The following is a 27,233-nucleotide window of genomic DNA, read 5'->3' on the forward strand; positions in this document are numbered from 1 at the left end:
GTGCACCTGTCGTGATGAGCACCAGGTGTTGTATGGAATTGTTGAATCACTATATTGTACACCTGAAACATATTACACTGTATGTTGACTAACTGGAATTTAAATAAAAACTTTTTAAAAGAAGACAAAAATGTTGTAACACATGAGGAAAAGATAATCAAGTCATTTTGAGGGAAAAAAAAAGAAAGGGACAGAGGAAGGAAGAGAGAACAGGCATAAGTTTTAGACCAAAGTCTTACCATTTCTACAATGATTATTCTTTTCTTTTTTTTATAAACAACAACATGACTGGGCATTTGCTACAACAAAGAAAACAATCGAGAGGACCTTAAAAGTCCCTTAATCTACAGGCTCATAAACATCCTTAAAATCCTGCCACAGCTCTGAGCCTTGAATCCTTCCAGAGCTGCCGAGTGCCAGGGCTTTGCCTCCAGGTCTGGGAGGGGTCACACGTCAGGATGGGGGTGGGGTGAGAGGTCAGACACTAGGATGGGGGTGGGGTGAGAGGTCAGGCACTAGGATGGGGGTGGGGTGAGAGGTGAGACACTAGGATGGGGGTGGGGTGAGAGGTGAGACACTAGGATGGGGGTGGGGTGTCAGGTCAGACACTAGGATGGGGGTGGGGTGACAGGTCAGGCACTAGGATGGGGGTGGGGTGACAGGTCAGACACTAGGATGGGGGTGGGGTGACAGGTCAGACACTAGGATGGGGGTGGGGTGACAGGTCAGGCACTAGGATGGGGGTGGGGTGACAGGTCAGACACTAGGATGGGGGTGGGGTGACAGGTCAGGCACATGAAAAGATGCTCAACATCACTTACGTCAGGTGAGCAGGAACGCATGTCTACACACAGGATCATTAACCCTGTCTGCTTTCATTCCGAATGACAACTTATAAAGTTAAAATATCTGTATTCAAACCTGTTGCACAAAGGTAAATTGTTCCTGTGTTGTTTTGATGCAAATCTCTTAAAATCTTTTCCTTTTCTCTCTACTTGCCAATGAATAGCCCTCCTGCCAGTTGACCAAGGTAAGAAGCCGAAGATAAACACTCAGCCAGGCTGGCCATCACAGCTGTCCCTGCAGCTGCCTCCCATGGCTCTTATCTTTAGTGCCCCCCACCCCAAAGCACCCTCCCATCAGAGCCTTCCCCTGTGACTATCCATAGTAAACTGAATTTGCAATTCGTTTTTACATCACATTGTGAAAGGAGGAAGCCCTAGGTCTTTAATTCCGCCTATTAACTCATTGTGCAATTCTGAGCGAGCAAATTGCGAGCACCTGCATCTCCCTAGTTCAGGCATAAAGCAGCAGGTTCCGGTCCTTTACAAAGGATGGGAGAGCCTGGAGGCGAACTTTACCTTCTTGGGCACCATCTAGTGGCAAACAAGGGTAACACGGGCTCCACCAGCCAACAGCAGGGTCTTGGCTCAAGGATTTTCTCAGGACCTCACAGCCAACGCTCTGAATAACCCCTTCTCCATTATCTAATTTTCCAAAACCAATTCGCTGAATATACTTTTCCTAATTATGTGCTCTTGCACAACTTTAAATTGTCTAAAACAATTCAACAGAGCCCTTTCACCATGAGAGGCAAAGGAGAACAAGAGTGGGACTAGGGGAGTGGGGGTGACAGGTCAGACACTAGGATGGGGGTGGGGTGAGAGGTCAGACACTAGGATCGGGGTGGGGTGAGAGGTCAGACACTAGGATGGGTGTGGGGTGAGAGGTCAGGCACTAGGATGGGGTGGGGTGAGAGGTCAGACACTAGGATGGGGTGGGGTGAGAGGTCAGGCACTAGGATGGGGGTGGGGTGAGAGGTCAGACACTAGGATGGGGTGGGGTGAGAGGTCAGGCACTAGGATGGGGTGGGGTGAGAGGTCAGACACTAGGATGGGGTGGGGTGAGAGGTCAGACACTAGGATGGGGTGGGGTGAGAGGTCAGGCACTAGGATGGGGAATGGGGTGACAGGTCAGACACCAGGATGGGGGGACAGGGTGTTAGGACAGACACCAGCGCAAGAACCAAAGTGGGAGCCCATGCAGAGCAGACACAGGTATGACCTGCAAAACCAGAGGGCAGGACCTTCCCTAAGGGCAGCCTCACATCCCGGCAGATAACACGGGGCAGTGGAGAGCGCGTGAATGAGAGATGAAGCAGAGACTGGGGGGAAACTGTTGTAACAAAACTAATATGGGGAAGACAAGGTACGACTAAAAGTTTCACAGGTGAAACTGAGCAACTGGGAAGAAGAGCCGTGTTCAGGGAGACAGACAAAGATGAATCCAGGTAGGATGTCTCCAAAACAGACCTAAAAACCTCCTGAGGGATGGGGACCAATCAGCTCTCAGAGATTCCTGTCCATCATCAATTCCGAGTATCTGTACTGATCACCTTTTGCTGCAACAACATCTCTAAATCTCAGTGTCTTAAAACAGCAAGCATCGGTTTCTCACCCAGAGGTTGGTCTGCTCGGCTGTGGGCTGGTTCCACGTTATCGCACGCGTCACGGGCCGTGGCCGCCTCTGGAAGCTGAGTGCTGAGGGGCCGAGCTGGGGCGGGACACAGCCACGTCCTCCCTTTCAGCGTCCCGGCGACCGGTCAGGCCCGAGCCGGCTGGCGGGGCTGTAAGCTTCACCTGTGGAGAGGCACCCCGAAGCATGGCTGAGAGAAGGCCCGTTAGAGCAGTGCATTAGCTGTGATTTTCACCTTCCGTATTTAGATGCTTTGATGCTCGGGCCTCGCTCACCCTGGAGGGACTGCCCCCTCCCAGGGCTGTTCTGTTCTTAGGGACAGCAAACAACTGCACAGGAGCTTTTCAAGTGCAAACCCACCAGTCCAGAGCACACACCCCCACCACTTCCTCTATGGGGCTCTCACGCTCGGGCCACTCTCACCTGCCCTAATCACCCCGGGGCAGGTGCCAGGCAACCGCTGAAGTTACTCTGACCAGCCAGTCCTAACCCCGCTTCCCCGCCTCGCCGATGCCTTCCCATGGAAACCACAACTAAGGCCCTTGCCCACAGTCTCCTCCTCCCTCTGCCTCCTGACTGGCCCTGCTACCTCCCCAGATGCCCCCACCCCACCGAGTGGCGCGCCCCTCCTCTTGGGATCGGTGAGAAACAAACTCTTTTCAATGGCGATTGGCTCCTGATCTGCCGGCTTTATTGCATCTCAAATTCTACCAATTCACTGTATTTTGGAGCAAGCAGTCACCTACATCACCACCATGTCCTTTGAATCAGGGTGGCGTCCGGGCGCACGCTGTGGGTGCACACGGCGTTCAACTCCCCTCGGTAATGCAAGGTGAAGCATGTGCCTCCAGAAGGGATTCCTGGCAAACACAAGGCCTGGAGAAGCCAAGCAAAACTCTGGCTTTTTTTCCCCCCATTGTTAATTAACGTGAATTTATTCCTACCATGTTCAATAGAAACTGCACCAACGAATTCCACCGCCTTCTTTATTGGCTCTTACAAAATAGGAGACAGTAGTGATTTGTTCAGGCCCTGAAACAGAAACCAGTATGGAATCGCCCGTTTACAGACTCCTCAGGGGCAGTGAGCGAGCCCTGCACGCTTCCCGCACTCCTCCCAAGGTCTCAGGAACCTTGCTGCTTTGCATCGAAGAACACACCTGCTTCCCCCCAGGGGCCGTGGCCTAGTCCGTGAGGAGGGATGGTGGGAGCACGGCCGTGGCCCCCAACACACCCCTGGCGCTGCAGCTCCATGGGGGGGGGATGTTTCAAATTCATCCGCAGCAAAGCACTCCTGGCCTCCCTGACCTCTCGCTCCTTTGTGGCAGTTAAGACGCCCCTTTGGCAACACACGGCCTTCATGTTGGCAGTGGTCCCCCACTCGTGATCTCCTGCTCCAGCCAACTTCACACGAGGGTCAGGTAGAAAAAGGATGGGGAGTCTGAGCGAGTCTTCAAAAGGGAGACACACAGCTGGAGAGGACCGAGGTCTGAAATTGGTGGACGCTGCAGAGTCGCCCCGGGCTGCGACCCCCCCTTCCTTTTGTTTGAATTTATGGCAATTCCATGGCAACCCGGATGACAGGTGCCCCAAGATCTATCTGGGTCCTTTTTCTCTGCTCATGGTGGCCTCTGAGGTCACGAATTGCCACAAATACAAGAAGCAAATAGGATCACAGAGGAGAAAGCCCACCCCCACCCCCTCCTCCTTCCTTTAGGACAAAGGTGGCTTTTCTCCAGGCTCACCTCCATTCCACGCATCACGAGCTGCCCATTATGGGATGTGGGTTGCCCCAGGCACAGGAGGAGGGACCGTAGGCAGAACTGTGTGATGTGGAGAAAGACGTAAACGATGCAAATTTCTCAGGATTTACTCCCTCCTGTTAGGTCTAGGTGTTTCGTGGTCTCTCCCACTGTGATCTACAATTAGATTTTCTAAGAATCTGCAATCCAGGCTCTCCTGTCCATGGATCGTAGGAAGAGATCCCTCAGGAGCAAGGGAGATGGGGTTACTTTCCTATAAATATTTACAAAGTTCAATGCAACATCCAACCTAGGAGCAGTCTTGGTGCCCGTAGAGTTTGACCATGGAGTCTATAGAATCCACACTAGGTATTTCAACAAAGAGAATTTAATGTGGGGAACTGGTTAAATGAGGTGGGAGAAACGTAAGAGCAAAGAAGGAAAGCAGCTCCCACCCCAACGCCTGGGAGAACAGAGAGAGGACTCTGGGCTTTTCAGAGCCTCCGAGGAGCCCCACATGGCTGAGACTGCCTGCCCCGGGAGCTCCTCCCACGCCACGTGCTGGTGCTGGGGGCGCTGGAAGCCGCAGGCCCCTGGGTGGAGCAGGAGTGAGAAGCGAGCAGAGCTGCGGTCCTTTCCTCCTTGCCCTAGGGCTTCCACGGCTCCTGCCCGCAGAACCTAAGGGACGGGGCTGGCAAAGGAGAAGGCTGCTATGCAGAGTCTCGGTCCTGGCCTCACAGTCGGGGTCTGAAGAATCTGGAGCTCAGAGACAACAGGTCCTTTTCCCCGGGGTTTGGCCAACGGAGTCAAGGCGGGCCCCCATCCAGGCAGCTGGGTCTCCTGGGTCACGACCCAGGAGAAGTGCATCTGTACCCACTGCCACATCACCACCCGCGCCAACAGCGGCTCCCAGCAACGATTTTATTTGCTCCTCATTCTGTGGGCCAGTGGTTTGGGCTGAGCTCCGCTAGGACAGGTCATAGGCATCGGATGGCACTGGGCCTGCACTGGGCCGTCTCAGATGGCTTTGCTCATGTCTGAGCGTGGGCTGGGTCTCCAAGAGATCAAAGTTGGCTCCTACCCTCCCCCAGAGACAGGGCCAGGGGGGTGCTATCTCCCTCGGTGGTCATCCTTGGGAAAGTCCTGGATTGTAAAACTGACAAAGGCTTTTTAAGAAAGATTTACATACATCTGAGGCACCTGGGTGGCTCAGTCCGTTAAGCATAGGACTCTTGGTTTTGGCTCAAGGTCCTGGGATGGAGCCCTGCATGGGGCTCCCCACTCAGCAGGGAGTCTGCCTGTCTCCTTCTCTCCCTGCCCCCCCCCCCGCTCATGCTCTCTCTTCCTCTAAAATAAATAAATCTTAAAAATAAAAAGATTTACATACCTCTCAAAAGGGCAGAGAAAAAATTGACATGACAAATGTTCTCGAGTAATAGACGTCAAGTCTGTCTCGGTCAGGCTGGCCCAAGCTTCTTCACAGGACGGGCTCAGGGTGCACAGAGAGAGAACAAGACAGAGACACAGACACGGGGACAGACAGAAAAAAAAGAGAAGGAGCTGCAGAACCTCTGGGGCCTAGGCTTGGAACCCCTACAACCTAACTTCTCCCACATTCTTTGGGTCAAAGCAAATCACAGCCCAGCCAAATTCAAGTGAGTGAAGATGCTCCGCTTCCTCATGGGAGAAGTAGCAAAGTCACATGGCAGAGACATGGGCACAGGGAGAGGTAAAGAATCTGTGGTGTTTTTCTCCAGTCTAACACAAAAGGCTTGGACGCGGTCGGGTGTTTACACAATAGCAATACACGATTCTCTAGCTTCTAAGATTTCTGCACAACCCACTCACCATCCATCATCCCATAGCTGTGGTTTGGGGTGGGAACCACTATTTTCAGACTTAAAGCTAGTCTCCAGGGACAATAAGCCCCTTTCTCCAAGATGTTTTCTACTTTTCCTTTCAAAACCCTCCCAAAGCCTCAAGGCAGCTGACATTAACTATATAGCTCTTATTCAAACTGCTACTGTCCCAAGAGAAATACCCTCCTTCAAACTTCTAAATCATTGAATTCTTTTTGTAACATACAAAATATGGGATCTATGTATATGCTTCAAGTAATACCTGGGAATTAGGGGAAACATTTTTCCCCCCTAAAACTTGAAATGTTGAGCAAAGTATGGAATACCACAATGATCCCTCCCCAACCATAAACCTCCTCTACCCCCAACCCTAATTTCTATACCCAATTTCAACCTTATATTCCTTTTCTAGGGATGATAGTCCTGCATCCAATGTGTACAAATTGGGACACACTCTTTTTTCAGGAAAATCAGAGAAAGGAGCATCTGGGGATTGAAAGTTAATAAAAAGAGAGGCTGTAGTAGAGAAAAGGGAACAGGACTTTGGTCAATGAGGTTTTGGGAAAAATGAAGCTGAAGGAATGAAAACCCAGAACTTACAAGTGCACCCTTGTATCGGCTTAGAGGGCAGAGAGTCGAGAGGTGTTCAGGAGGCTCTGATCCGCAGTATTGCAGCTGATCTCTGAAGGGGGAAGAGACCGAGAAGAGCAGAACTTGTTTCTGATGAGAAAACCAGAAATTCCCTGAAAAGTGAATGGAAAATGGGCACGGTAGGGTGGGGAGCCTCTTAGGACAAACAAGCATTATCTTCAATGAAACAAAGCATTTTATAAACATCACAGGGGAAGTACCGAAGATACCTGAATTTGTGGCTCTATTTTGGTAAAAGGAAAATAATCACAAGAGTTTTGTGGGTTCCTTTGCTTTACAGGTTCACTGAGTGGTCTAACTATTTTTCCCCTTCAAGATGGTAAGTTCTTCAACTCTGGCTTTTTCTACTACAGGGCTTTTGTAGGGAAGGGGGCAGTAGTCCATCTAATTAAACCAGTGTGGCAAATGCCCTTGACTCAAGGATGGTGGCTGGAAACTCCCCCCAAATAAAAAGAAGGAATGGTTTGGCTAATTGCCTGCTTTAGGAGTTAAAGACCCCAAATTCACCATCACCATCACCAAGTTATACTGTATATAGTCTATAGAGTGAGGTAGGTAGATGCATCCTGAAAGCTTTCCAGTGCGCAGCTTGACCTCTCGCACCCTGCAATCTTGGTTAATCCTCAAGCCCATACGGAAAAGGCTTTTGCAAGGACGGAGATCCGGATGGATTTGAGAGTGAGACCAGTTACATCCCAGTGCACTGACTAGTGGTTCACTGGGCTTTCAGCGGCTCCAGAGGCAGTGACCAGTTTAACCACCTCGTGACCAGCCCACCTGTAGTCACAACCATCACGCAGTACTTCTCCAGGGCCCCTTATAAGGTTGGGGAACGGCAGAGGAAACTTCTGCCCACATCAAGGGGCCTGATCTGATTTGTACTTAGCCACCTAGGGACCGGAAGACTCAGGGCTGCCCTGCCTCTGTCCCCGGCTAGCCGCGTGGGATAAACCAGCGGGGAGTCGGCGCCCCCAGGGCTCCCGAAGCGGGTTCTGGGGCCGGAAGCCTCCCCACCACCAGGCGGCGGCAGGGGAAGGGGCGGCGGCGCGGAGGATGCACCCGGGGGCCCTGGGGCTGTGCGCCCCGCTGCTGGCGGCCGAGCAGAGCGCGCGTGAGTGCCGGGCCGCCCCAGGCTGGGCGCCTGCCCCGCTCACCCCTCCAGCCCCCCGACCCATCCGGACGCCCGGGGACGCACGGGCCACTCCTGCCGCGGAGGCCAGCCTGCCCCGCACGGCGCTAGGCTCTGCGCGCCCGTGCGTGCACGGTGGCACCCCGCCCGCCCTCCCCGTCCTCGGTGGGTCCCCGCGGGGGCACGGTCCTCTCCTGGAGCCTGGGCACGTGTATTCCCGCCCTTCGCTCCGGAAAGGCCTCCTGGACGCAGCCGATGGCCGCGGTGCGAGCTGCGCACCCCCACCCCCACCCCCACCCCCACGCCCCGGCCTGCCCGGGGGTCTCGGCGGCGGGGGAGGCGGCCGCGTGGCCCTGGAGGACTGTGAATCCGCTGCGGGCTTCAGGACTGGGCCAGACGGCTTGCTGGGGGAGCTCGTCCGGGCCCAGCAAGATGGCAACACTGTTCAGCGCCTTTCTGCTTTGAACTTGTAACTCTTTCTGTGGGGAGGAGGAGGCCTCCGCCCACTTGCGCCGGGCTCCCTGCTGATGGGTCTGTCTCAGCGGGGTCCCTGGGGAGGGGTGGGGGTTTAATGAGGCCCCAGCCTCAAGACCTCCAGGGCCCCACGCCCCTCCCAGCACGCACGTACTTGGGGACCCCCGGCAGGCGGGGGCTCTCAACTTTACCCCTATGGGCAACTTGCTGCCTCGGGGTTGGTGGAATGTCCAGTTTGCAAGACTGTCCCTGTGGGTCCCACTGGGGCGTCCCCGCAGCGCGATTTCAGTGGCGCCCTGGGCCAGATCTTCACCCAGGAGGAGGCCGAGGGAGCGAGGGAGGTCTGCTCCAAATCTCCCTGGTCCAGCGCCCAGACAGGCTGGCCTCGGGCAACACAGGAGCCCCGTGTCAGTATTCACCCCAGGTGCTCCCGCAGACGTTGTGCCCACTCTCCCTCTCACCGGAGAACCAACTGGGGCCTCAGCATTGCTGGGCCTAGGCGGGGTGGTGACTCCTCCAAAGACTTTTTTGTGCTGGAAACCCTGGTTTACCTTGGCGGGTAGAGGGGGTGGGGAGAAGAAAGCCCAGGTGGTTAGGATTCCCAACAGAGCCTGTCCATTCCCTGGCCCCTCGGTCCAGCCCTGCAGGGTTCCTGTCTGGCCCCGGGGCAATGCTGTGTTTCCACTACAATTCGCAGCTTTATGTGCCCATAAATCCATTTTAAACTTAAATATTGCAAAACCCAAGGAATGATCACATAAAACGACTAGAGTGAATTTGTGCACCTACTGGTGCTGGACAGACACAAGCCCCCCTCCCCCCACTGTCACTGATTGGGAGTACAGACCCTCACCTAGATTTGTCCCTTTCCTCTATGTTACTTTACCCTAGTATCCTCAAAAATTAAAAAATAAATCCCCAGAGAGGAGGATTAGCATTTTTTAAATGCACATACCAGGTGCCAAGTAGTTTTTGTGCGTGCTGTCCTATGCAAGCCAAAAGCCCCTCTCTGTGACCATGAGCCTGGCACCTTCATCCCTCCACAGGCCTGTCTAGAATGCGAGCTGGCCGTGCCTGCTCCAGGACTGGGTCCAGCAGGGAGCCCTGCCTGTGCTGAGGATGCGGGGTTGGAGGGGCCCTCACTCTCCCCTCCAGCCTTGCGCTCACCCTCTCGCCTTTCCTCTTTCATCCCGCAGGCCTCTACTCCACGGTCTACGACTTCACCCCAGGACAGCTCCTCTGGGGGTGGCTGGCCCTTTCTGTGCTACTACCTGGCTTCCTGGTCCAGGGCCTGAGCGATCTGTGGTTCTGGGCAGATGGACACCAAGGTCATTGTTTGCTGGCCGTACTAGTTCCCGCTCCTTCAGCTTGGCCTGTGGAAGCGGTAGGAACAAGCAGCCTCCTTTCACCCGTGGAGAGGGATTTCATAAGTGCAGTAGGAGCCTATGCATTCTATCCTAGGGTCATAAAAGTTCAAGGTTGGAAGGATGCTCAAAGCCACCACTTTGAACCCCTGCTCTGATAGGCATCCCCTCTTCCAGCCTGCACTTCCTTGAGCGTCTCTAACATCAGGAAGCTCCTTCCAGAGGCAGCTGTGACCCTTCAAAAGCTCTGTGTGTGTGTGTGTGTGTGTGTGTGTGTGTGTGTGTGTGTCTTTGGCCAAATTCCGTCTTGCTCTTGTTTAATTTGTTGGTCAAGGCTTTGGAGCCGTAGAAAGGGCCTCACTTAAGGCAGTTGCATTTAAACCCCTGCTATCTTAGTTGAAGAAGGTGACATAGATTTAGCCACAGACTAGGCCGTGGAGCTGGCCTGGTGACATTGGGCTCAAGGCTTTATTTCAGGACAAAGCCATTTGAGAGCCAGGCCCAGGTTTTTTTTTTTTTTTTCCATACACAAAGCAGCCTCGATGGGCCTGGTGCCCAGGAGCCTTACCTGTGGTTGCCCTCTGCAGGTGAGATACTGGTTTCACTGGGAGTACTTGGATACCTGGAGTGTCAGGAGAGGCCTGCCTGTGAGCTTATGTAAATGGCAAATTTCAGCTCTTAGCCACCTCATAATCCCCTAGGTGCCAGGAATAAAAAAAAGGGGAGAAAAGTCTGGTGATTATATCAGTGAAGCTATGCAGCTCACGTGTGTGTTAAGTCCTAAAGGTCGAGGACTGGAGGGGTGTTCAGGAAGTCAGTGCAAGTTTGAGCTTGCTGCTCGCTGTTCTTGGTGGTTTATGCCTTCAGGATTCAAGGCCCTCCTGGGCACCATCTACCATAGTAGAGATGTTCAGCCCCTTCCCTCAGCCCTGCCTAGGAGGAAACCCATTAAGGGCTGGGGTGCCCTGTACGTGACCTTGAGGACAGATAACCAAACATGTGATAACTCAGAAGGAGAGTTCAGTGAATGCCAGTCACTTGAGAGTAGCTTCCAGAATAACTGCCCGATAAGTCTGCCTTCTGGGGCTGTGTGAGGACCCTCAGGCCCATCCAGTCCAGTGCCTTCTGCAGGGATGGGGCTGTGTCAGGCCCAGAGTGCATCTGTATTCATGCTGCTGGTGCCCACCTGTGGCCCCACATTCTTTGCTTCTCCATGCTCCCTCAAAGTTTCGTAAGTGGTGCTATGGGTTTCTGGTATGTATTAACACTAAGATGGATAGGGAAGAGAGTCATGAAAAGTAGGCCTCAAGAAGAACAACTAGTCAGCTATGTCTCTTTCTATTTTAAAAAATAAGGGGAACTAAAAAAAACATAATTTAAAAGGAAAAAAAAGATATGAGAAAAGTCAGGAAGAGGAACAATAGGTCAGAAAACAGGATAAAGTGAAAACATACAGTTGTTCACGGTGAGCCACAAATTTGGCTCTAAGTTTTCTTTTTAATTCATATTATTAGTTTCAGAGGTAGAGTTTAGTGATTCTTCAGTTGCATATAACACCCTTTGCTCATCACATCAAGTGCTCTCCTTAATGCCCATCACCTGGTTACCCCATCCCCAAAGCACAGCAAAGGAAACAGTCGACAAAACCAAAAGACAACCTACAGAATGGGAGGTGTTTGCAAATGTCTTATCAGATAAAGGGCTAGTATCCAAAATCTATAAAGAACTTATCAAACTCAACACCCAAAAAACAAAGAATCCAATCAAGAAATGGACAGAAGACATGAACAGACATTTTTCCAAAGAAGACATACAAATGGCCAATGGACACATGAAAAAATGCTCAGCATCACTCCGCATCAGGGAAATACAAATCAAAACCACAATGAGATACCACTTCACACCAGTCAGAATGGCTAAAATCAACAGCACAAGAAACAACAGATGTTGGCGATGATGTGGAGAAAGGGGAACCCTCCTACACTGTTGGTGGGAATGCAAGCGGGTGCAGCCACTCTGGAAAACAGTGTGGAGGTTCCTCAAAAAGTTAAACAGAATTACCATGTGATCCAGCAATTCCACTTCTGGGTATGTACCTAAAGGAATTGAAAACAAGGTTGGGAAAAGATACTTATACATCCATGTCCACAGCAGCAGCATTCACAATAGCTAAAAATGTGAAGCAAAGCAAGCAAAGCAAATCAACAGATGAATGGATGAGAAAAATGTGGCCTATACACACAATGGAGTATTAATTAGTCTTTAAAAAGAAGGAAATTCTACAACATGGATGAATCTTGAGGACTTTGGGCTAAGTAAAATCAGCCAGTCCCACAAGGGCAAATATTGTATAATCCAGTTACCACGAGGTTCTTAGTCAACAGAAAGTAGAACAGTGATGCGGGGGGTTCAGGAGTTAATGTTTAATGGGTGCAGAATGTCAGTTTTACAAGATAAAAAGAATTCTGGAGATGGATGGTGGGGATGGTTGCACACCATTATGAATTACTACAAATTATTAATAATCTGTTGTAGCATTGGTTTAAATTATGTTAATTTAATAAATTATCAATACCACTGAACTGTACACTTAAAATGGTTAAGATGGCAAATTTTAGGTTATCTGTATTTTATCACAATAAAAAAAAAAAAAAGATTAAAAAAAGAATCGGCCATAGCCCAAAACCTTAAGCAGTTCACTATCTCAGGGTCAACATCACCAAAAAGCGTGAAGATGGAGGGCAGTACGCATCTTCTTCAAGCTGTGGGCCTGTGATAGACTGTTCTAGATGAAGTGGGTACGTATGGCTTCTTACTTAAGCTGTTAGGACAAATCAGAGCTTGCTGAGAAACTTCATTCCGAAGTTACGTTAATTACTGTGTTTCCGAGGGTCCGCTTGGAGCATTTGTTCCTAATGCAACTAGAAATGTTATACCGTCATCTGCACTGTGCAATGTGCTGGGTGCGCGTTTGTCCACGCTTGGAGATGTGTGTGGCAGAAGGGCCTGGACGCACGTGATGGAGATGTGGGCTCTGAGGCTAACCGGGGACGCAGCTGTAAGCAGGGAACTCAGAAGAACAGAGAGAAGGTGTTTGCCGTGCTGGGGGACCAGCCACAGATCACCACCGGGGACTCCTTAAAAATGCAAGACCTCAAGATGCACCTGGACCCACATCACATCACATCACAGCAGACTTTCCCTGATTCTCCAAATGCATCTATTTAACCAGAAATTCTGGGCCTGGGGTCCCGCAAATATACTTAAACAGGCCTCCAGGTGATTAAAGTTCACGTTTGGGAACCCCACCCTGGTGCTGGAGCCCAAGCATCAGGGCTGAGGCGGTGGGGGGGGGGGGGGCCACCAGCCTGGGCACGGGGGCGTGGCCTAGCCGGAAAACAGCCGCCCCCGCTGCAGAGGCAGAAAACCTCCCAGAGGCGGTGTGCTTGGTGAGCAGTGTGAGCGCAGGGTGAGAATTTTCTAGATGGGAGGAGTGTGGCTGGAGACAGATTAGACTGGGTCACACAGGGACTTGCAACTGGGGGAGGAGTTTGAGTTTTACCCTCCAGGCATTGGAGACCCAATGGAAAGGTTTAAACCAAGGAATAACACAGTCCAATGAGGCCCTGGGTGAGGGTGGTGGGGACGGTAGAGACCATGGGGCACAGTGGGGAGACACCGGGGCCCAGGCAAGCAGCCAGAAATCTGGGCGGGAGCCGATGGGGACCCAGAATGAGGCATCAACCCCTGGGACAGAATTTGACAGGAGCTAGTGACCAGTCCTCTCCCTTCCTGCTGCCACCCCCACCTTGCCTCAGCTGTGACCCCGGTGTCCCCAACAGTTTCCAGTGATGTCATCACCTGAGTTCCTCCCTCTGTCACGGGACGCAGACACCCCATTCACAAAACCAGGTGGACTATATTCCCCCCGGCTCTTTATTTCTTAGAAACGAGACCTAAACCCCAGCTAGACCAGAAGAGGCTCCTGCTGTCCGGCCCCTACCTCACTGTCCCCAGCATGGACCCACCATTTCAGTGGCCGCTCCCTGCCCCATCGGCCCCACATGTGCTCTCTTCAGCCCTGCTCCCGTCTGCCTGTCCAAGGTGTGTGCGCCCCTTCTTTGCTGGGAGCCCTCCCTGACCACACTGTCCTCGGGCCCCAGACTCGTTCCACCACGATCCACAGCTCGATTTGACACGATTTTCTTCCTGCTTAAACTTTTCATGAGCATATGGTTTCTCTCCCCAGCTGAGCCCTGGGCTTCTGGAGAAAGTCTTTCCTTTGCTTCCTTTCCTTCATGCCTTCTGTCTCCAGCAGGTGGCAAAACCCAACAAAAATGCACATTGACCTAGGGAAGGCTTCAGGGAGGGTAGGAAGAGGGAGAACAGATGATTTGGGACTGAAAGGAAAGCTACCCTCCCTGATGTTTGCAGTCCTGACCTTTTCTGTTGTTGTTGTTGGGTTTTTTTCTTAACATCATGCTTGTGTCAGAGATCACAGCTTCAAAGACTCAGTAAGAAATCAGTTCACTCCAGGATTCCAAATCATGAAAAAGGAACACGTTTCCTTAAGCATCTTTCCTGGGCCCTCGGAACCATGAATAAACCCGTTTCAAAGAGGACCCCCGTCCGCTCTGGCCACAGACGTGTTGGCCAGAGATCAGACAAAGGCTCGTAATCCGCATAGCCAGAGTCCTAGGGAGGCCCTTACGGAGGGAGCTTTTCAGGTGACTTTAAAGATGCATCTTGCTCGGATTCAGGGTGAGATAAATTAAGATACCCTCCCCCATTTTTCTTAACTTGGACAAGACAGACGTTCACAGTCCCAGACGGCCTTGGTGGACACAGCTGTCCCTGCTGTGAGCAGGTGTAGTAATCACCCCTGTTCCTGCTCGTGAAGACGCCGATGGGGGACCTGGGTGCACGAAGGAGAACTGCCGTGTGAAAACCCCAAGTCCAAAGTGCCCCAGTGTGTGTGCCTGGGGAGTGGTTTCGTTTTCCCGTTTGCTACATGACTCTTCAGGTGGTAAAGGATGGGGACCCATGTCACCTTCCAGACAGCTTTCGTAAGCCGGGAGCATGGGCAGAAGTTCCTAGGATGGGTTGATGGGAAACACAATGACACGGGAATGTTTCCGAACTTCTTTTCTTTCGTGTTGATTCCTTTGTCTCGACTGTAGGAAGGTCGCCCAGCCAGACTGTGACACCTTCCCGTCATGCTCCAGCCCCCTGTCTTGTCCCCAGGGAAGCCCCCGTTTCTTTCCTTGTTCTGCCCTGTGCCTGCCCCAGTTGCAGAGACACACAAAGTTCCACGTTCTGTGACAATGAGGACGAGAGTTTTCTCATTTCCTTATGCTCTAAAGCAAGGACAGCATGATGCCTTGCAGCACACATTTGTTGAGCCAATTAATTCCCATCCCAAGAAGTCCTGGGGTGGAAGACACAGGTCAGGGTTAGCGCCAGACCTTGCAGGGCCCAGAGCAGCCCCCAGCAAACCTGTCTGGTCCAGGCTCCCATCCCGCCACCCCGATCCCGCCCACATGTGGGCAGAGCGGGCCTCTGGCCTGCCTTGCAGAGCAGGATCACCCACTGTCGCATCTGGGTTGGACCTGATGACGGCAGTGTGGGGCCTGAGCTCAGGGGCTCTGAGGCCTGGACAGGGCAGCCTGTTCTAGAATGCTGGGTGTCTGTCACTGATCGGCCAGGAAAAAGGGTGTGGGGCATCCCGTTGAAACTGTCACAGTCTGGCTCTGCACCCCGGGCCCTTGCTCTTCCTCAGGCATTGGGATGCTGCGTCCACTGCTCTATCGAAAGAGCGGGAAGCCTCCTGCCGAGACCAGGTGCTCTGCAGGACGCTGACCTGTCTGCCCTCCGCCTTCCTGGAAGCTCTGGTGCAGCCGGGGCCCCACCTGCTGCTCCAGACGCATGTTTTCCTCGCCTTGGATTTCACAGATACTGTGCCAGGTGAGAAAAGCCCACCCCCGAGCACGGACTGCCTGACTTCACAAGGGGAACACAAAGGAATGCCTGATGTAAGTAAATCCTGGCGATCGATGACTTCCCCTGTTGGGGAGAAAGAGGGCAGCCCGCACTCACCAGCACAAGACGATGGTTTGAATCGGCTTTTGTTTGGGGCTGGCTGCTTTGGTGGGGGTCAGTCCACGCAGTAGAAATTGTAGATGGTCACATTACCCTGGGAACACCTTGGGAAGGGACCCCACCGGCTCCTTCGTAGGATCTGTGCGCCTGTTTCTCCTGCGTCCTCAGTCACTGGCCTGACTGGACGCAGACAGAGGCCTGAGCCCGAGAGCCTTGTGGAGACTGAGAACAACTCTGGTCCAGTGAATGTGTGTCCCACCTGCATTTTCTCCAGTGAAGGCTCTCTGTGTCTTGTTTTCTCTTGGTCACATCTTGATTCTTTCCCAGCATCCTCCTCCTCCTCCTCTCTTTTTCTGAGCATCCACATTTATGTGTGCTTACATGAAATGCGTGAAAGTCATGACAGCACTGTCCTTCTGGTCGTCCCTATGGTGGGGCCCGGCACAATTTGTGTTCTTGTTTTATTGCTGTGCCTAAACCTCCTTCCTAGGGCTTGAACAGCAAAGTGCATTTGGGAGGGAATACCATGGTCAGGGCCATCTAACTGCTTCATCATTGACAGAGCTTCGACGGGAGGGCTTAGAGGATCAGGGACTCGGCCACTTTTCCTAAAGGGCGGACAAGGGAAGAGCCCCGCTCCCTTGCTGGGGAGGAGCGCCCACTGCATCATGCAGAGAAAATATCTCCCACGCGTCCTTGTTGCTTCCTATGCGTAGGCGTGCGTGTCTGTACACAGAGTTGTGTTATCCACCCATTCAGGTGCTTGGTTAGGGATGCCCGTGGGGAAGCCAGGTTTTATGGAGAGGTTAGGTGCCCCACAAACACCACTGTTGTCCACTTCCCCTCCAGGTGTGAGCACGCTGTGCTCCTGGTCCGCGCTGGCCTGGGCCCTGGTGTGCCATGCCTACTGCGTGGGCTTCATGAAGCTGGTCAGCTCCTCACGCCATGGGCCACCCTCTTCTACCAGCAGCCCTGGAGGATGCATGTAGGGGGTCCGTGTCCTGAGCCTGGTTCTCTTCTTCAGAGCTTACCATGTCTGGGTTTTGGTTTCTGGAGGTAAGCAGACTGTCAGTGGCTGTGTAACAAAGCACCCCAGACCTTGATGCCTTAGAATCACCATCTACGACCATCAACCTCAGTTCTGGGGGGCTCGCTGGGCACCTGGGGGGTTCTTGCCAGGGGTGGGGGATCTCAGGTGGGTGCAGTAGGACGGCGGGTGTCTGGATCCATAAGGAGGCTTCACTGGGCTGGCCGTATAGACGGCGTCTTTGCTCACATGCCTGGCACCCCGGGGCGCCCACTTTCTCCTCAAAAGAGCAGCTGGGGCTGTGGACACGGCAGCTGGGAATTCTGAGAGAAAGCAAACAGAAGCTGTCAGTCCTCTTAAAACTGGCCTGGCCCTGGGCCAGCGTGGATTCTGCTGTATTCTCCATGTCCAAATAGTCACGGCCAGTCCGGAGTCAGAGCGTGGAGGAACGGACCCCATCCCCCGTGAGCGTCCAGGAAGGGGAGGAGCGTAGGGTGCTTCTCTTTGCAGACACACTCCCTTAGCTTAGGGAGCCCAGCCCCGACGCCCGGCCAAGTCCAGAGCACAGCTGCAATTGTGCTCACGATACATGACACAGACCGTGTTCTGTATCACGGGCTGAAATCTCTTCTGTAGACAAACAGGCCTAGGGTCCTGCCTGTCCCGACCTGATACAAAATAGACAGTACATACTTTGATGTCGCGCACAGCTTCTGAAAGCCCTCCATTTCTTCTGAATGCTGGCTTTTGGACCTCTTCTCTGTTTCCAATAGGGCACCTGCACTGAGCCAAGCCCCGCCCCCAGCCCTTGGTCTAGACGCACGCAGATGAGAGTGGTGGCCACAGGGTCTGCGTGACCCTGCAGGAGTCCTGCAGGGGTCCTGGGTGTCCCTGCCAAGGAGAGGTATCTCTTCTGGACATCAGCAAATACACTCGGCAACAAGGAACAGTGTACTCACGTTTTAGGGAATAGGAGGCATTGAGAAATATTTAGACTTGAGCCTTAATACACGTGTTAGCAGAAAGGAGAAATTTTTTTAAAGAAATTGTGCTCCTAAAGAAAGATTAACTGTTTTATTCATTTAAAAAAATTCTGCTCCAACTTCAGTTAGGTATTATCCATCTTAAAATGTGGGACTAGAAATTACAGCTGGATCACATATAGCTCTTCTCTTTGGACGTGGAGGCTTGCGGCTCTTGAAGCAGTGACTAAAAACATAGGGAGACGGGGGGTTCCTAACTGCCTCCTTCAACACCTCCTGAACTCGAAGGGCATCAGGAAGTGATATTTGCAAGATGTTACTGAAGCTAGTCTTTGTTTTTTCATCCCCAGATCAGTTCACTACCCATTGTGAGGATCCAGTGAGACAATGCGGGCAAAGATAAAAGGTGTGGGTTTCCTGTCGAATCACTGGATGCCGAGTCAGGTGTGGTCAGTGCAGAGAGGACAGCTCTGAGGCCCCTGTTTCCGTGTCCCTGCCCTGCCCCCGCCCCTCCTGGACGCTGACGTCCTCGGCCTGCCTCCCTCCAGGTGCCCACAGGCTGGTGATGACCTTCTGGCTGGTGGCACAGAGGAGTGACATCATGGACAGCATCTGCCACTGGAAGCTGTTCGACCTGCTTGTGGGGGCCGGGTACATCCTCTGCTACCTCAACTTCTGGGACAGCCCTTCCTGACATTGGATGGCCATGTTTTACATGGCAAGTGGGGATGATGGCTTTCTTTAATCCTAAATGTGCTCATTTTCTATGTACAGAGTGCATGGGTGCGTGTGTGTACTCGTGCACACACAGCTATGTAAGAAGGAACAGCTTAGTCTTAGGAAAGCTTCTAAAAGGAGGTATTATCTTGAACAGAGATGACAAGCTCTGAAAATGGTACTGGGACGTCCAGTTGTTTGCACGGTGGTCACCGTAGCAAGAACTGTGTTTTGTAGACACTCTTTACGTCTGATAGCTAGCATCACAGCTCAGCTATGTTAAGTCACATACACAGCGTCCTTGTTCATCAACTCCATCATTACAGGGTTCCAGGCATGGCCCTAGACTGTGCAGAAGGCACGAAGGTGACAGGAGGCCTGTCTTCAGGCTTCTTCTAGTCCAGTAGGGGGAAAAACTCCATACCCAGATAACCAAACAACAAGGCAGAATGTGGGTAAATCCTAGGAGATGAGATTGCCTGAACTCACAAGGACGGTGAGGATCACTTCCTGCCAGGATGACCAGAGATGCTTTGGACCAGAAGGTGGAAGCCAAGCTGCGTTGCCAAGAGCGGGGGAGAGAAAAGGTAGCCGGCACTGCAGAGCACAGATTTTGGGATCAGGCAGCTTGCTTTGGGACTGTGGCTCGCCCTTCACTGTTACCAGCCCACTCGGCCAGGGACTGGAACGCTCCACACCTGTTTTTTCATCACACATTGAGAACAAGGCCTCTTGGTGTTGCTGTGACAATTATATAAGATCCACCTACTTCCCGGGGTCCCCTGTGAAGAGTAAATAAGTAACTTGGCGCACAAGAACCAGCGCCTCATGGCCATTATTGATGATGAGTGGGGGAAGAGACTTTCAGGGGAGCAGACCCTGCAGGACAGAGCCATGAGCAAATGGAAGGGGCAGGAGGGGCAGCTCCCGTCCAGGAGAGGCGGGTGGCATGGTCACCTCCTGCTTTTAGGAGAGCCCCAAATGGCTGATCAACCACAGGCCATGGGGCCCACAGACCGTGAGGATGCGTGGTGTTGGACACGTTATGGAGCCTCCGCAAGCCTCGATTTCCACGTCTGAGAACCAGGAGTAAGCGTGCCCATCTCGCTGTGCGGGAGGACGAGGAACACGCAGGGTCCGGCCCCGCTTGGGGGAGCAGCAGCTTCCAGCCCACTCCGCGCATGCAAATAAAAGGGAGTTAGCGTTTGCAGAGCAGGGTGTCCCCCTGCCAGCGTGCCTGAGGAGCTGGAGGGACACGCGGAGAGGGTTTCCATTTGCCGTCTGTCACTGTCCCATCCCCAGGAGTCTGAGAGGCTGTTACGGGAGGAAGGGAAACAAAACTCTGTCCTTCCCAGCCGCTCACTCGCTCACGAGAACCCAGAGGTCAGAGCAGGTAAGTGGGAAGGAGAGAAAGTGGACCACACCGGAGTGCAGGCGTGCCGTACGGCCCTCGCCCGGGGGACTTACAGACTCCTTCAGGCTCCGCTCGGCCTAATGGGGTGCTGAGCGTGCTCATCGGAGCCGGGGACTCCACTCACGGAGGTGACCTGCCACGTCCAGGGTCACCAGCCGGCCGGCGATGTTGCCCAGGCCGGGCCCTGATCCCTGGGTGTCTGGTCCAAGCCTCTTGCCAACACCCCGTAAATGGCAGGCCTGCCACGCTGTCCCTTCATGGACCTCGCCCCTCCCCAGCGGGCACCTTCCCTGGAAGACACACGAGCCCTGACCCAGAGAGAAAGTGACTCCTTTGGGGTAAATCGTGTTTTGTTGGCAAAGAGAAAGTTGTTGTTGTTGTTCCAAAAGCCAAAAGACCACAGAGTACTTAGAAATCACTTTCTAAGGAGGATGGGCCTGGGGGCTTGGAGTAGCTCTGTTTTTTAGTGGTTAATGGCTCTGCTTAAATAATGGAAACCGTGCCCCCAAGGTCAAAGCAGGAACTTCTGGACTTCCTCTTTCATTGATTCACTCAACAGAAGTATGAAGCATTTGTAGTTTTGTCGGTTCTGTGCTAGAACTTTTTCCTACTCTCCTATGACCTCTTGTTCTCGTCTTCAGGTCCTGGGAGTAACAACAGAATCATTAGTAATTGCTAACATTTTGGGCAGGATCATCATGCACCAGACACTGTTCTAAGCTCATTAACTGTCTTACTTCTCACAGCACTCAATGAGACGAAACCCATTTTACAGGTACAGAAACTGAGGCATGGAAAGTCAAGCATCTGGGCAGACAGGCGGTATTCAGATCCAGCTGGTCTGATGCTACAAGCCCCGCTATAACCAGCAAGCCACACGGCTGGGCAGTGGAACTGAGAGCGTTTGAGCTGGGAGGGCCTCGGGGCCTCCGTGCCCCCACTTCTCAGCCTGGCTGGCTGTCGGAGGCACTCAGGGGCCTTGCCAGGGATTCAGGCCCAACAGGTCTGAGGGGGACCCTGGAATCGGTGTTTTGGAAGCAGGGTCAGGTGGTGCTGATGGCCAGCCTAACTGAGAACGCCTCGCCTTCCCTTCCCTTCCAGAGGAGGCGGCCGGCCTCTGGATGATTTGTGAATGCCCTGCAAAGCCAGGTTTGATGTCTTCCACTTGTTGCCAGCTCACTCACTTAAGCGCGCACATACAGCTTCCTCCGTGTGTGGAAGTGGACTCAGAGGCCGGCGTGTGGGCAGGTGGAGCCTCAGGGGCCCCAAAGACACAGACCCACGAACGCAAGCTCTGTGACGGAGACCACCCCGCAGGAATACGAGAGGCCGACAGAGAGCGTCCGAGAAGGCTTTAAAAAGGGGGCATTCAAGCTGGTCTCGGGGGATGAGCCCGGGCGGAAGAAAAGGGGGTGGAGGGAGGGGCCATTTCAGGCAAAGCTGCAGAAACAAGACGGAGTGTCAGGGAGCCTGCGGGAAAGGAGCGTGGGTGGCATCAGACGAGCAGAGCCAGACTACTGGTTAAAGGTGATGAAACAGAGTTTATTAAGTCCGTCGCAACAGCGAAGAACTGACCTCAATCTCAGTTTGTGGGGCGGTGGCTGGGCATTTTTAAGGGAGGATGGGGGCATGGACTGGGGGGCACCTCGGACGTTTGAGCAGGGTCAGGGAGATGGAAATTTATCAACAGCGGGAAAGGGGGTGGTTAAGGTGACTCTGCCATCTACGTTTATCGGGAGGAGGAGCTCACTTCTCACATGACCGGGGGCAGTGTTCATGCAAGTTAGAGCAGGCTGCCCTCCCACCCCTGGGCTGGGAGGGTGTTCTTGAGCGTTGGTGCTTCAGAGAGACAGCTCGCTGGTCCTTGAGGAGGCAGTTCTGGGTGGCAGAGGAGTTACACCTCAGAGACGCAGAGACGGGGATTTGTACATGCAAGCTTTCCAAAGTAACTCATCTAAGAGGGGGTTCACGGCCTCTCTGCCTTTCAGCAGATTTTGGCTGGAACAGAGAATAAATCTTCCTGGCAGTGTTAGCTTTCTTAGGCCGAAACTGAACTGGGGCCAGCTCATCACCCTAGGGAGGCAGCCTTGAGTTGTTAGGAGCTATGGGAGTGTTTGTTCAAGTCTCTTAATGTGTGTGGGGGGAGGGGTGGTCGACAAAGGCGTTTGTACTACATGTCTGCAGTTTGTATAGGCCAGGCTTAAGGCCGAGGCAAGAAGAGGGCTTCGAGATGCCGATCTGAGTCAGGTTTGGTCAAGGAGAGAGTCTTTGTTGGTGGTGGTGTGGTGTCAGTCAAGGTTCCCCAGGGAAACAGAACCGATAGGCTGTAGAGACATGCGTGAGAGGAGATTTATGGGAATTGGTGCACACAATTTTGGAGGCTGAGGTAGGCCACGGTATGCCTTCTGCAAGTGGGAGAACCAGGAGAATGTGGTGTAATTCAGTCCGAGTCCAAAAGACTGAGAACTAGGAGCTCGGATGTCCAAGGAAAGGAGAAGATGGATGTCTCAGCTCAAGAAATGAGAGAATTGCCCTTTCTCCACTTTTTTGTTTTATTCAGACCCTCCACAGATTGGACGAGGCCTGCCTGCCCTGGTGAGGGGGTAAGGGTCAGGTCCTTTACTCAGTCTACTGATTCAAGTGCTAACCTCTTCTGGAAACCCTCACAGACACACTCCAAAATAACGTTCTCCCAGCGCCCGGGCATCCCTTAGCCCAGGCAGGTTGGCCCATCCCGGTAGCCGGCACAGTCACTGTGGGAGTGCGGGTTGGAAGGTGACTCTGCAAAGGAAGACTGGGGATGCACTGTAAACAGGATTGCCCGCATTGTCAAGGGGTGGGGTCTTGATGCCCCTCAGGTGAGATGGGGCTACTTCCAGGTGTGTGAGGGAGAGATGACAAGGTCTGATCTGCAGGTGAAACAGATCACCGGGCAGTGGTGTGGAGGAGAGACCGTGAACAGGGAATGAAGACAGGAAACCACAGGACTCAGACAGGAAGCCATGAAAATGGCTGTGAGGACAGGAAAAACGCGATGGATTTGAGACAAACTTAAGAATTTGACTCAGCAGGACCAGATAGCTGATGAGATGCAGTTAATTTAAGGAGAGAGAGGAATTCCAAGTTTTGTGGCATTGAGTCCTGAAATAATACCTGCTGGACCTTTCAAACAGTGCCGCCCAGAGCCCGAAGGCCTGGGGAGAGTGGGCGTTCTCAGGATTGTTAAGTAGCTCTTCATAACGCTTTCAATTCCCTCCTTATTTTACTTTTCTGGAGTTAAAATGGTGCCCATGAATGACCATGGCAAAGCTTTCTAAGACTTTTGGCCCAACAGTATTACCTCATACACAGTATTTAAATATACCATCTTCTAATTATGTCCAATTTGTTTACTTATCCTAAGAAATATATTTTTATATATAAAAACTAGAAACCAGGGGCACCTGGGTGGCTCCACACGTTAGTGTCGGACTCTTGGGTTTCGGCTTGGGTCACGATCTTGCGGTTGTGGGATCGAGCCCCACATCAGGCCCTGCACTCAGCATGGAGTCTGCTTCAGATTCTCTCTCCCTCTCCACCCCGCTCTCTCTCTCTCAAATAAATAAATAAAATCTTAAAAACAAACAAACAAACAAACAAACTGGAAACCAAAGTTAAGAAGCCCGCCTGGGTGAGGGGTACAAAGAGCCTTCTATAGAAGCTGCCGCCATTTTGGACCGTGGAGGAAGGCCCCATGTTCAGCCATCAGGAGTGCTGTTACCAGGCCACAGGCCAAATTTACCTTTAAAGAGGCATATAATCGACAAAGCAATACTAAAGTATACTAAAGTTGTTATAAAAGTTTGGGACACTAGTTTACTGGAATTCAGTGGCACTGTGAGCCCTGCAGATACTTTGAATTATTGCATCATAAAACTAAGACACGTGTACAGTTCACATGAGAATATGAAATGTATAAAGTTGGAAATAAAAGTCTCCTCTGTCAGCCCTGCCTGACTCAGCAAAGGGAACCACCATAGCCACGTGGACTATGCCCTTCTATTCCCTGTGCATTTATGATTCTGCAGATATTTTAATAAACTGCACTGAGAACCAGGAGAATCCCCCTTTGCCAGAGAAGCTCTTTCAGACCTTGACCCTGCTTCTAGGGGGGCCCAGTCAGCCGTGGGCACCCCGGTGGGCATTGAGGACAAAGCCTCCGACACTGAAGGATACTGCTGCAGAATTTAGGCTGGGAGTGTCCCTGAGGCCATGTGCACCTGACTAGGGGTGGGGACTCTCCTTTTGGTCCTGTAGATTATGCTGCTAGAGAACATCCTCCTTTTGCTGTTGTCTACTGCCTTTCCCCAGGGGGCCTCCCAGACCAGCCTGTGGACCGGAGCTGGAGTCTTGTCCGGATTTCTGATTGGTAAGGCCCAACGCTGCCTTATTGTTCCCTCCCTCCCCAACCCCAACTTGTTTCTTTAAGATGCCCTAACTCTAAGAGCAGGAATCTGCTCAGGAGCAGGTAGGTGGAGAGCAAGGGGTGGAGCTCACTGGACTGCCGATGGTCCCCACCAGGGCATCAGAAGTAGAACCCAAGCAAATCTGGACCCAAACTGTCCACTTCTATCCGTAAGGACTCGTGGGCGGGGCCTCCTCCCTGGGGTTCTGGTTGGGGTTAAACATGAGTCTTCCCTGTCCCTCCCCGCTCAGCATCCTAGCACGGGGGGAGCAGAGCAAGGACCCCCAGACATGACACCACGTGCTATTTACCAACAAGAACCCCGGGACGTGGATGCTGAATTACCCCCAATTCAGAGCCGAGGAAGGTGGCACAGAGCAAGTCAGGTAATGTCCCGTAAGATCAGACATTCTGTAGGTGGTGGAGCTGGGATTCACACCCCGCTCCAATCTGGCATCTGGGACAGTGCCTGGCAGTTTTAGTTCATTAGCTTGGCTTTATGAATGAATGACTCCGAGTGCGCCATGCCCACTGTGTTAACTTGGCTTAACAGATGAATGTAAGCTTGAGAGGGCGTTCCTCCCTACACTTGGGAAATAAAATAAAAGTGGGAGGGAGGGGGGAGGAAAGATGTTTTCATTCTCAGTGACCCAGCGCATGGTGAGCGGGGAGCGGGGGGCAAGGGTCAGCTCCCAGCCTGAGGGGCTCAGACAGACCCAGCTGCTGATCCTTCTCCCCCTCTTTCTGGAGCTGCCCAAACCCCTGATTCCCCAGTGGCCCTGGAGGGAGTCCTCAGCAGGAAGATGGTGGGTGAGCTGTCGGCAAAGGCATACAAGCTCTGAAGCACACGGGTCTGGCTGACGTCTTGAGCTCCCCTGACCAACATTTATTGAGTACCTACTGCATGCCAGATTGGGTTTGCAACCCAGAACCTTATGAATGCTGTGGCCCCATGGAAAGGTCACTCATTAAATGCATGTACTTTGGACTTGCCTGAGGAGGGGGGCTAGTTCCCCTTTTTGACCTTGGGTGGCTCATTATCAAAGATGGGTGACATCATTGTGAGAATTCCGAATAATGTGTAGAAGCGGCTTGAGGGGTGCTCACCACAGAGCCACCACTCATCCCACAGGAATGCTGTCTCCACTCCCCCGCTGGAGGCCCACTTTGTGACCCCCCACGCCTCATCCCCCGGAAGTAGTCGGAGAGGATCCAAGGGGTCATTGGTCGGCCCCCCAGCTCCCCCGCACCGCAGTCTGCCAGCCCCTCGGGCGCTTCCCCCCGGCTTCTACTTCAGGTTTCTTGCTGTTTATAACGAGCGCCTTGAAACCAGGCACTTGATCTAGTACAACAGGAAACTGGAAATAACGTGGGAGGTTACTGGAATGCTCTGTTAAAGAAATTATTGCCGTAGTCAACACTTCTGATCAAAATAAATTAAACTGACAACAACGTGATTAAGATGTTTATGCACAAAGGAAGTGTTGTTGCTTCGCATGGAAATTCCTTGAGATGGGGTTTTTGATGGATATGTTTAACCTTTACTTGGGTCTTGTGTTTGAGGTTATTCCGTGCCTCCGCCTCCCCTAGTTTTGGAGTCCATCCGCTGGTGTGTGGATGGTTGCATTCTGAGCATTTGATCCAGTTATTTGAAAGTAAAATGAGCCTTTCTACTGGACATCACACACACACAGAAACACATGCATAGTTGCGCGCACGCACACACACACCTGGAGTGCTCAGTTAGAGCTGCTCTAGAGAAAGAAGTCATAGTATCGATAGGATTAAACTTTATTATTACGTTTTTCCGTTTAGAAACATTTGCAGCTTGTGGAAGCTGAAGCCTCCTTAACTTCCGCCAGAATATCCAGCTGTGATACTCCAACAACAGTCCTGTTTGGGATCCCAATTATATTCCCCTACTCGGAATTCCAGAGTCTGGAGTTCTCAGACCACGGGGAAGATGCAGGACTTCAAGGAACATAACCTTGTGCTCTTCTTTTTCTGCTTCTTTCTCAGGCAGTGTCTCGTTAACTCGTCACAGACCACTACACCCTGGACCCACAGGCATCTGGCAGGGCTGCGTCCGTCCAGGAGTCGTGTGGCATCCAGGGGTTGATAAAGCAGAGACAGAAACTTCTCCCGGGCCCTGGCTCCAGCTGGGGAGAGGTCAGGGAGCCCGGGCACACGCCAGGAGAAAAGTCACGAGTTCGCCGGTCTGGGGATGTCCCCCGGCCGACCGTGGGGACCCCCAGAGGCTGGGCTGGAAAGCCAGACTGCTCTGGAGGATTGTTTCCTCAGTCATCATCACTGGCTGTTGGTGAAACTTGCCCTAGAAACAGGAAATGGGTCTAAGATCAGTGCAGCCTTTGGAGAAGACAGTCCTGGCTGCTTTCGTCCCCCTTCGTGGGGGCTGAACCAGCACTACACCCAGCAGAGGACACCCCTGTTTCCCCAGCAAGAGTTCCCACTGTCACCTCAGGACCCCCTGTCCTCAGAGAAAGGCTCTGAGTTTCAAGGTGTCCTGAACTCAGAAGCGGACCTGTTGGAAACCTCCAGTTTGGTCCCTTTTGCCAGTGACAGCCATGACCCAGCTCCTGCCCAGAAGCAGTCAGCCGCATGGAGGGAGCACAGCCCGAAGGAAGGAGCAGGGGTGCGGGTGGGCGGAGAGGAGGGGAAGGACAGGAGAGCTCCATGCTGTACTTCAGTGCCACGGCCGAGGGGACCCCAGCCTCACCTCAGGAAGGCAGGCAGGCGACTCCGCAGACATCCCACTCTGGGAGGAGGGCAGAGTCCTCCCCTCAGTCGGCCATGCGGCCCTTCCCTGCCACCAAGCCGACATTAGCCCGATCCTAG

General features: G+C 52.7%; 1 protein-coding gene across 1 annotated transcript; it reads left to right on the plus strand.

The window, feature by feature from the left end:
• Positions 1 to 7,779: 7,779 nt before the first annotated feature.
• On the plus strand, positions 7,780 to 27,233 carry XKR5 (XK related 5). Its single transcript, XM_078068263.1, is given in 12 exon segments — positions 7,780 to 7,837; positions 9,526 to 9,680; positions 9,682 to 9,713; positions 15,473 to 15,657; positions 16,642 to 16,716; positions 16,719 to 16,773; positions 16,775 to 16,848; positions 18,351 to 18,520; positions 24,230 to 24,341; positions 26,397 to 26,519; positions 26,522 to 27,025; positions 27,028 to 27,233. Coding segments are annotated over 12 exon segments (1,749 nt in total).

The sequence above is a fragment of the Halichoerus grypus genome, chromosome 3, assembly GCF_964656455.1.
Source record: "Halichoerus grypus chromosome 3, mHalGry1.hap1.1, whole genome shotgun sequence".
NCBI classification, from domain to species: Eukaryota; Metazoa; Chordata; class Mammalia; order Carnivora; family Phocidae; genus Halichoerus; species Halichoerus grypus.